An 11,306-nucleotide genomic window follows, 5' to 3' on the forward strand; every position below is an offset into this window, starting at 1 on the left:
CAGTCGCCTCGCGAAGGGTCGTATTTATGGTGGGGCCGCGTCTACATGAGGTACCCCGTACTCTCTGGCAGGTATGGGGCGTCAAAACAAACGACGTCACACAGTCGCCTCGTGAAGGAGCGTATTTATGGTGGGGCCGCGTCTATATGAGGTACCCCGGACTCTCTGGCAGGTATGGGAAATGTAAACAAACATCGCCAAGGTGTCGAGCGGGGGATGATAGAACTACGACCTGTGAGCGGGCAAGTATGGGAGAACAAAAGAACGACGGAGTCAAACGGTGGATTCTGCTAGACCGATATTCGACGAGATGACGGCTAAGGGGGTGCAAACGGTATAGAGCGTGCGCCGGTATAGCGAACAAAAGAACGCAGCGACGAATGATCGGACGACTTTTAGTCTGATATTCGGCATGCTGGTTAAGGTGGCAGCGATATCTCGTGAACGGAATGAGCCACCCCGCGGATTGAGCGCGCTGTAAGGATTGTCGAGTGCAGGAACATGCGAAAAGAGGAAGGAAACAAACACGAGAAATGGAATACAAAATCGTTTATTTGGAATTTTTTCTTAAGAATACATAATTGAACTGACAAAATAAAGTTTATACATTTTATGATTTTCAATAGAATCAAATTTAATTATAAATGATAAAAGTATACATTAATGTATGAATTACAATTTTCGTTGAAATCTAATTATATGTACAATTTGATCGAAGTAAAGAGCAATTAATTCTAAAAATACAATTTCAAATTGATCGTCGAGAAATGTTAAATCTTTTAGTTGCGTACGTACATTAGTTTGTATTTCGCGACAATTAGATTTGAACGCGAGTTTTATAATATCGTTTTCGATATAACCCACGATAGGTAGTCTTATTTGTATTTCATTAATAAGATATTTAGCGCAATCATTGGCACTAGTGGTGATTATATTCAGTCGATTCAAATTAGCGTTTACACATTCGAGTATATTTTCTAGTCCCAGAAAACTAGCTCTCTGCATTGCTATAGCGAGCGAATAAGTCCGGCGTTTCTTTGGAGCATGAATTTCTTCTTTAGTCGTGGTATTTTCCAAAGGTTGAACTTCTTGTCCGTTTTCTCGATATGTCAATAACAAAGCTCTTGCTCCATAAGCAGTGGTGAAATTTATAATTATCTTGTTGATAATAATCGAGTTTGCCGTAATACTATTTCCATTTAAGTAATCCGACATTTGCTTCATATTTTCTTGAAATTTTTGCCATTCCGCCATGTTGAAGCAAATACCGTCGGCTCCCTTGGATGAAAATTTAACGAAAGGTTGAAAATCAAACTCGTCGCTGTTGATTGAAGTTTGCAGCCCAACATGAATTTTCTTCGTATAAGAAAAATTCAATCCATATGTTGTAGATAATAGCATGCAATTCTGCACAATTTTTTCGGTGATGTCGCATCTTGCTTCGGAAGTGTCGCTGCACTTTGTCGGTTTTTCGGATTTCACAATTTCCCGGCGTTTATCCATGACACTGATTTTTATACGCAGACGCAAAACGAAAACACGAAAACTGAAACTTGTTCGCTGTTGATCTTGCAGGTTCGAATGCTAGGAGACGAATGAGAAAAATGTTACAATTTTCCGCGTAATAGAAAATCGGAAAAACGGTGGGGGAAATTTGAACACATAAACTTTTAAGCACTATGATTGGTCGCAAAGGCGAAGTATTGACAAATATTACTTTTCCGAATTCCCACGAAAATTCTACTAGATAAAAGAAAGTTTCGATTTTCATGTCACGACATGTTACGGAATAAATTTTCATGATTTTACAACGGAAAAATTTTTGCACTCTATTGTGGTTTTTACTACGTGATTGTTATATAGAGGATTATTCTTATTCAAACAACAGAATTTCCACCCGTTGCGTATTTCTTAACAAGTAGTATTTCTTAACAAGTTAAGCGTCGTCGGAATTTTTACTACGTGTTCAATACTATAGGATTATTCTTATCCCGATTCGATTATTTGTTATTTTTATTTTTTCCGAGGCGCCTCGCTCTCCTATCTTGAAGTACCGTTCGTTGAATAATAGGATTATCGTGAAAAGCACGTGCGAAACGTTGTACGACGAAAGGACCTGGACCGTTGTCCGGTTTCAAAGGAAGTGTAATAAAAATATTTGAAAACAAACAATGCTTTTTTCCCTAAATTTTCTCAAGGTGGGGAAAAACTGGTATAAAACGGGAAGACGCTAAAAAATCGCGCAGTTTCACATTTTCTCGCGCATTCGGGATCATAGCGATCTGTATTTCCGTCTTCGTGTGATTTCACCGCGTATCGAAGCCACGTTGAATTAAAAATGTCTAGTTTGCGGGAAATTATCGAATCGTGTTTGCGATTGACGCGTAGTTTAAACGGGCTCTGCATCGATAATTATTTATCGTCGTTATCCGACAACGACGATAATAATTATGTCGTATTCGCAAAGTTTGCGGGTGCGTGCCCTACCGCGGTGCTCGCGGTTTTATTCCGTTTGGGGCATTTCTCGATTTACCTCCAGCTTTTGATTATTGCCGGCGAAATAATCGAGATGAGACGTGTGTTTAACGACAACGAAGAAGAGGATGCGGGAGGCTATATCGCCGGCCTGCTGAATTACTATCGTGGTGCGGTAAAAAATGGTAAGTTTCTATTTTTTATTATGAATATTTAAAACAAAATTTAAAAAAATTAAAATCATTATTTTTTAGGAACGCTACAATGTCACGAGCCGAAAAAAGTCATGGTGGTGGAGGGTGTGGTGCGTAGCGAGCGTCAAAATTATGTCGAAGAGCGAGCTACTCAACGCCGCGGGGTAAGACGACGACGAGACGATACCTCGCCTGAGGCTGGACCTTCGTGTAAGTAATAGACCTTCGTAAAAGTAATTTATATGAAATAACAGCATTGATTTAATATTAGGAAATTTTTCAAAAAATTTAATGTTTTAGCTCGCGCGCGAATTATTCTTACGCCGGAGCTTGTCGATCTTGTGAGCAACGAATCGACGAGTCAGTCGGCTCCTCGCGAAGTGAGCTCGTTCGATGAGGAGGAAATATTCAGTCCTTTGTACAGTAAGTGATAAAAAAAGTTATCTTAGCAGAAGCATAAAATAACTAAAAAATTTGAAAAATTAATAACGTAAATTTTTAGATAACGACCGTCAACAGAGTGTAATATTACCCGAGGCTGACGACGAAGAGGAAGAGCAGGAGGAAGAGCAGGAGGAGGAGGAGGAAGAGGAAGAGCAGGAAGACGAAGAAGAAGAGCAGGAGGAGGAAGAGCAGGAAGAGGAATTACAGGAGAGGAATTATGAAGGAGAGGATGAACAAAGCCACGACGGATGGGGAATGGGTGACAGAAGTAAGAAAGATTGCAAATTTTTACAGTTGCTTTTATGCTCGAATTTTATTTTTTAAACATTAAAATTAAACATTAAAATTTTCACAGGATACAGTCCCCCTGTGATTTCTTACTCTCCCGATTACAATTATCAAACGAGGGTGTAAAATAAAAAAGAAGAAAATCTAGAGGTGAGCTGATTTAACACTTTTTCGATTTTTATTGCAAATAAAATTCGAGCATGAAGATATAAAATATAATATTTTATCAAATTTTTAATTAATTCGCTAATTTTTTAATTTTGACTTTTGCAGTTCAAACAGATGACGGTAGAGAAGAAGAAGAGTCGGAGGAAACTCGGTCGGGCGTGGAATCGACTGGCGAAACCGACGAAAGAGCGCCGCAGGAAGAGGAAAGAACGGAGGAGGAGGAAACGAGGCGTGCGGAGGATATCGATGCAGCATCGGCGGCGGAAAGGAATAATAATCAGGTCGGCGATAATTTTAATTATATAGAATTAGTATCGGAAAACACGCGTAGATTTAGAAATTTCGGGATAGAGGGTAGAGAAGCTAGATTCCGTATACTTCCGTTTCCCGAGGGAGGAGGGGAGGTTTACACGCGATTGGAAAACGCGTTTCGCGAAATTCACTCTTACGCGATATTTTCACGCGTACCGGGAGATTATGTTGGATTGTCTTTCGACTCTCCGGCTCTTTCTCACGGCCCCGCTGGAATATCGTTCCGTCCGGCGAACGATTTGACTCCCGAGAACATTTGGAATCTCGTGAGTTTATTAGCTCAAAGTTCAGGGGGGTTAAACGTAGCGCAAGAGTTTAATATTCGCGTTTTTCGTATTACCCCTCCCACGGGACGTGGATATAACGCTCTAGATATTGTTGGTAAACGTTCGATTTTAACAATAAACAACAACGATAATCTGTGTTTTCCTCGCGCGCTCGTGACGGCACAGATTTATAACGAGCGTGGAAATGTGCGTACGGGCGAGTTGCATGCGAGATGGAACGCGGTGAGAAAACGAAATTCGTCGTTGCAACGCGAACTCGCCGTCGAGTTGACGAAAAAAGTCGGTATCGCGATTCCGGAAGTCGGCTGCGGAATTAGGGAAATTGAACATTTCCAACAATATTTAGCCGCGGAAAATGTCGCGATAATAGTTTACAATTCCGACACTTTTGGTCGCGGGGGTAAACCGTTATTCGACGGAACAGCGGTGCTAGCCTCTCTACATCGAGAACCTATATCTCGATTAAATATTTTATTTGTCGCCGAATCGCGTCATTATAGCGTGATTTTAAATTTAAGAGCCGCTGCTGGAAGTAGAGGGTATTGCATTCCGTGCAACGTAGCTTATCGCAGTGACGCGAAAGGGCATCGATGCTCTAATAAATGCCCGCGTTGTAACATGGTTCCAACTTGCGAGAGATTCGAACATGAGCGAATACGCTGCACGGAATGTAATCGCGAATTTTTTAATCGCGCGTGCCTCGAGCGTCATCGCGCGCAAAAATCGTACGACGGGCATTCGCTTCAAAGCGTTTGTAGCGTTATACGATTTTGCGGCGAGTGCGGTCGTGTAATCGAACGAAAGAAACAGCACGAATGCGGCGCGGCTTTCTGTTTCACGTGTCGTTCTCACCAACCGCTAAATCATTATTGCTGCATGATGCCGATCAATCGAGCTTCGAGTAGCATCGTGGGTCGCTCTTCGGAAGAGCATTTCGAAGATCAAAATGAGGATGAACACGAGTCGAAAACAGAAAACCGCTCCGCATTCGTGTTTTACGATTTCGAAACACGACAGGATGAAACGCTTCGAGGTACCGCTAATGTAAAAATTCACGTGCCCACTCTCTGCGTCGCGCAGCAGATTTGCGAATCGTGCGCGGAAATAGAAGATATGTCGGTGCGGTGTCGTTGGTGCGGTATCCGCGAATTTACATTTCGTCACGATCCTGTTAAAGAATTTGTAAATTTCGCGACGCGTCCGACGACATATTTTAAAAAAATAATTTGTATTGCTCATAACGCAAAATCGTTCGACGCGCAATTTATCCTCCGATATTTAGTAGAAAGCGGTATTTCGACAGAACCTCGTGTAATTTTGAGCGGTACTAAAATCATAGTACTAACGGTAGGAAATACGAAATTTATCGACAGTGTTAATTATATGCCGATGCGGTTATCCGAATTACCAAAGGCTTTCGGGCTGGCGAATACTTTGGATAAAGGCGTCTTTCCGCATTTATTTAACACGCTCGATAATCAATTCTATGTAGGACCGTTGCCGGGCGTCGAGTATTACTCTCCGGAAACTATGAATACGAAAGAACGCGAACAGTTTTTAGCATGGCACGACGAGTTAACCCGGGCGAATTATATTTTTGATTTTCAACTCGAGATATCGCGCTATTGTCGCAACGACGTGGATATTCTTAGACGAGCGTGCATGGCTTTTAGGAAAATTTTCCTGAGGCGCGGAAAAGTGTGCCCGTTCGAGGAATGTACAACAATCGCTTCCACGTGTATGAGGGTTTTTAGAAAAAACTTTCTGCGTGAAAGCGAGATTGGTATAATTCCACCGGGTGGGTACAGACACGCGAATACGCAATCGCGCAAAGCACTGCGTTGGCTGGTGTGGATGGAGCGAGAGCTCGGACATCCTATTATTCACGCAGGGCGTACCCGCGAATATCGCGTACTCGACGGCACACTCGTCGACGGATATTACGAATCGTTAGAAAACGGCGTAACGCGACATCACGTGTTTCAATTTCACGGATGTTTTTGGCACGGTTGCCCGTCGTGCTTTAGAATCAACCGCGACAGTAACCTCTCCGTAAACAGTGAACGTAGGGATACGATCGATTTGCGTTATGAGCATACAGTCGCAACGACATATCGTCTTAGAAAACGCGGATACACGGTGACGGAGAAATGGGAGTGCGATTTCGATCGTGCGATGGCTGTAAATAGCGTAATGCGGGAATATTTACAGCACCATCGAATGGTTGAAAACGAACCGCTCAATCCGCGCGATGCGTTTTACGGCGGCCGTACGGGGAATGTCGCGACTCGATATGAAATTACGGGTACAGAGAAGATACGATACATCGATGTATGTTCTCTGTATCCGTATGTTTTAAAAACGGGTACTTTTCCGATCGGACATCCCACGGTGTATGTCGGGGAGGAATGTTCGGTGCTAATCGGAGAAGGCCCGAATTACAATTTCGACTCCGTCGAAGGCCTCGTACGTTGCAAAGTACTCGCACCGCGCGATCTCTTTCACCCCGTGTTACCGTATCGCGTACGCGGAAAATTGTTATTCGCGTTGTGCCGCAGTTGCTGCGAAACATTTTCACGCGAAGATTGTACACACAGGCCTTCCGAACGTGAATTTACGGGTACATGGGTATCGTGCGAATTGCGCAAAGCGCTTGAAAAAGGTTATTTCGTGTCGGAGGTTAGCGAGATTTGGCAGTACAACGCAACACGCTACGATCACGGTACGCGGCAGGGTGGGTTATTCGCCGAATATATTAATACATTTTTAAAATTAAAACAAGAAGCCAGCGGGTGGCCGAGTGAATGTACCGATGACGAGGCTAAAGAACGATATCTTCGCGATTACGAGGAAACCGAAGGTATCGTTCTCGAAAGTAACAATATCGCGAAAAATTCGGGATTACGTTCGGTCGCGAAGTTGTGTTTAAATTCTTTTTGGGGGAAATTCGGCCAACGACCCAACCTAACGAATACCGAAATCGTAAAAACTCAGCAACGATTAGCGAGTTTGCTCACAAGCCCCAAACATGAAATAACCGAAATACTGCCGGTAAACGAAGATGCGATGTATGTTTCATGGCGACTGCGGGAAGAGGCCGACGTTCCCTCGCCTCTTACCAACGTCGTTTTAGCGGCGTACACGACGGCACTAGCGCGATTAGTGTTGTATAAATATTTAGAACGCTTAGATCGACGCGTTTTATATTACGATACCGATTCTTGCATTTATGTAAGCAGCGATGATCCTTCCGAATACGAGCCGCGTACGGGTAATTTTTTGGGCGATATGACGAACGAACTCGAAAGCTATGGGTCCGGTAGTTACATCGAGGCGTTTGTATCCGGTGGTCCGAAATTTTATGCTTACGTTGTTCGCACACCGGAAGGACTCACGCACGAAGTTTGCAAAGTAAAGGGTATAACCCTAAACTTTGCAAACTCATGCTTAGTCAATTTTAATAGTATAAGAGAATTAATATTGCAAAAAGAGCGAGAGGGACGAGAAGAGGAAAGTGAAGAAGAAGAAGAAGAAGAAGGAAAGTCGCATAGAACATCGATAAATCTACGTTTCAGAGCAATTCGGCGTACGGCTTTTCACGAGTTAATAACTCGCGACGAAGTGAAAGCTTGTACTCCCGTGCTATTGAAACGTAGATTTATCAATAGTCGTTGTTCCGTTCCTTACGGTTACGCGATTCGATAATTTTTACAGAATTGTTCTTTCGCTGTCGACGGTTAGCGTGTGTTTTCCGACTTTATATAAATAGCTTTAAGTAGATTTATAAATTTTTGTAAAAGTATAAATAAAAAATTTTTTTTATTTAATTTAAGAAAATATTGCTAGTTTTAAAATGTAAAATGTATAATTGTATAAAAACCATGTAAAAACTATGAAAAATTTAAGAAATAAAAACGAATATTTTTATTTTTCTCAAATCATGTACTTTTATTCGTAAAAATAAATGTTTTCTCGCATAATTTTTCTTAAAGATTTTTCTTCCTCCTAACTTACTTTCCCGTATAAAACCCTCATTTTTTCCGAGAAAAAAAAGCGTTTCATCGCGCGAAGTAGCGTTTCCACTCTTGGACGCTGGCGCGAGCAATTTCGGTGGTTGCGCTTGTCCAGCGTCTCCGCGGACCGAATCAGCTTGTTCGAGTCCGCGAGTTGTACGCTAGCGCGGTTGCGCTTGTCCAGCGTCTCCGCGGACCGAATCAGCTTGTTCGAGTCCGCGAGTTGTACGCTAGCGCGAGCAAGCGGTCGCCGCCGCCGCCGCCGCCGCCGCTGCCGTCAGTGGGCAGTAAGCTTATCGCGTCATAGTGTTTCGCTGATTTTTTTCGTTTATGAAGGCGCGAGCGAACGGCGAAGAGTTCATTTCGCAAGATGGACATACGCTGGAAACATCCTTGGACGTCTATCGTCAGCGGTCCCACTGGATGCGGCAAAACGGTCTTTGTAAAAACTTTTCTCAAATATCTATCCGAAATGGCCGATGTTTCTTTCCAAAGAGTTTTATTTTATTACGCCGAATGGCAGGATGCTTATCGACAACTTCAATACGCGTTTGAGAAAAAAGAAAGGAACGCTGCGGGAAAAATAAAGAAAAATGCAATCGAGTTTCGCGAGGGGTTGCCACAAGCGCATGATTATTCCCACGATCCTCTCACACCAAAGTTGGTGATAATCGACGATCTTATGAGAGAATCATCCTCGTGCGACGTCATCGTGGATCTTTTTACAAAGGGTAGTCACCATAAGAATCTCAGCGTTATACTTATCACGCAAAATCTATTTCACCAGGGACGCTGTCAGCGCGACATATCGCTTAATACCAATTACATCGTCGTCTTCAAGAACCCGCGCGATCGCGCTCAAATTCGTCATCTCGCGCGACAGGTGTACCCCGATGACCCAAAGTTTCTAGAAGAAGCATACTTTGACGCAACCTCGCGCCCCCACGGATATTTATTACTCGATCTGAAACAATCGACTCCGGACAAATATCGATTTCGGACAAGCATCTTTCCCGACGATGCGTTGCGTTACGTCTACGTACCGCGCAGATCCAGCGTATAAAAAGTATGCACCATCGCTCGCGAGACGACAGTTGCGAGTGACTTTCTCACGATGAAAGTAGCGGCGTCGGACGCTGCAACGAAAACCGCTAGACGTTCGATCGGAAAGAGAAACGTTTGTCTTCTAGAGGCGCTGTGTCATCTGAACAAAAATCAACGCAGCTCCTTCCTGCGAACCGCGGACGAAAAATTTATTCGCTGTATTTGCGAATGCGTTTTCAACACGCTCAATGGTAACGTTGCGCTCGAACGACGCGAAAAAAATCGTCTGAGCAAATACAAAACGACGCTACGTCGTATCGCGTCAAAGCGCGGAAATTGGAAGAATAAAAGAAAGCTATTGGTACAACGAGGTGGATTCTTATCCTATATTATCGTTCCTCTATTAGAGGCCTTATTTTCGCGAATCATAGACAAGGTGACGGCTTAAAACACAAGAGAGAAAATAATATCGAGTGTTATGAAAAGGGCGAAAAAAATGGTTTTAATTTCTACGGAAAATCTCGAGAGAATGCAGCGTCAATTGCATCAACCGACTACCGACTACGGCGCACCGCTCGTGGAAAACACACCGGACGAAAGCGTTAATAATAATAATAATAATAATTATAATTCCGTACGAACACCCGGAACCGCTCTATCCAGACTCGATGCGGAGATGAGTCGAATTCTTAATTCGCCCTATCCGAACGACGAAGCCGAGAGATGGAAGATGTACAAAGAGGCTCTTTGGCGATATCTTCACTTTGTACGAGTAGCACACGGACGACGAAATCAAGACGCGCGTAACGCCGAGGAAGAAGAAGAGGAAGAAGACGCGATGGACACTCGCGAAGAAGAAGTACCGCCGAGCGATCTCTCATTCGCTCCGGGCTCTAGTCGTGCGAGAAGCCTCCCGAAAGAACACGACGCGAGTCTCGGGGTGATGAAAAGCGTCGAAAGAATAGTGGAAAGCGTACCGAAATCTTACCGTGCCGAAGCTCGCTTACTGACGAAACGCTTGCTCGATAAAGCATCGTCGACTAGAATTAACTGGGACGAGTACGGAGTCGTGACCATAGACGGTAACGTCGTAAAAGATTCAAATATCTCAGACCTGATAAACGAGGCGATGCGCGATAGAAAAACCGTGAAAGCCGCGGGAAGAGTTCAGTTCGCGCGATTACTTCACGACTTGAACATTCCCTCCGCACTAGTGAGAAATAAAAAATTATTAACAGCCGGTTCTTCGCAAAATATCGCGAAACTTACCGGTCCTGCGGCGAGTTCCACTCCTCAGAGAAACACGGATTCTCCACCAGCGAGACGCCTGTTCGAATGGAGTAAATTGGAATGATGGCTCTTGAAAAATTGTACTACGATCCCGCGCATTATGCCGGCTATTCGGCTGTCGATAATCTGTTTCGCGCGGCGAATTTGCCCCGTAACAATGTCGAGCGATGGCTCGAAGCGCAAGACGCCTACACGCTGCATCGTCCATTGCGACGGAAATTTCCGCGAATGCATTACAACGTAACGAATATCGACGATCTGTGGGAGGCAGATTTGATCGAACTCCGAAATCTCAAAAGTTACAACGAGGGATATTCGTATTTACTCGTGATTATCGATGTACTTAGTAAATACGTCTGGGTAGAACCATTGCGCGACAAAACGAGTAATTCCGTAATGAGAGCTTTTCAGAACGTGCTCTCGAGAAGTAACGGACGCGCGCCCGTATACCTACAAACGGACAAGGGTAAAGAATTTGTCGGGCGATCGCTACAAAAGTTTTTGGAAGAAAATGACATTCGTTTTCGCGTAGCCCGCAATCCGGATGTCAAAGCAGCCATCGTCGAGCGCTTCAACAGAACGTTGAAAGAACGAATGTGGCGTTATTTTACGCATAAAAATACACGACGCTACATCGATGTTTTGCAGAATATCGTAAACGCCTATAATCACACCCGTCATTCGAGCACCAGAATGCAACCGTATGCTGTTACGAGAGAAAATGCGCGTATCGCGTGTGAAAATATAACGCGCCGATGGAGGAGCAACGGCGAAGCGAACGAAAAACGCCG

The 11,306-nt window shown here is 43.8% G+C and overlaps 1 protein-coding gene across 2 annotated transcripts; it reads left to right on the plus strand.

Moving 5' to 3' along the window:
- The first annotated feature begins 2,472 nt into the window (after nt 1–2,472).
- LOC136999056 (uncharacterized) lies at nt 2,473–9,698 on the plus strand. Of its 2 annotated transcripts, none has more exons than XM_067352461.1 (2): nt 2,473–3,092; nt 3,172–9,698. In XM_067352461.1, the coding sequence occupies exon 2, from the start codon at nt 4,787–4,789 to the stop codon at nt 7,871–7,873; it is 3,087 nt and encodes a 1,028-aa protein (XP_067208562.1). In that variant the 5' UTR covers nt 2,473–3,092; nt 3,172–4,786; the 3' UTR covers nt 7,874–9,698. The 2 variants fall into 2 exon arrangements, with proteins under 2 accessions (XP_067208562.1, XP_067208561.1); XM_067352460.1 differs by having other exon boundaries at nt 2,473–2,879; nt 2,970–9,698.
- Nucleotides 9,699–11,306: the final 1,608 nt, after the last annotated feature.

Source organism: Linepithema humile, chromosome 3 (assembly GCF_040581485.1).
Source record: "Linepithema humile isolate Giens D197 chromosome 3, Lhum_UNIL_v1.0, whole genome shotgun sequence".
Classification (NCBI taxonomy): Eukaryota; Metazoa; Arthropoda; class Insecta; order Hymenoptera; family Formicidae; genus Linepithema; species Linepithema humile.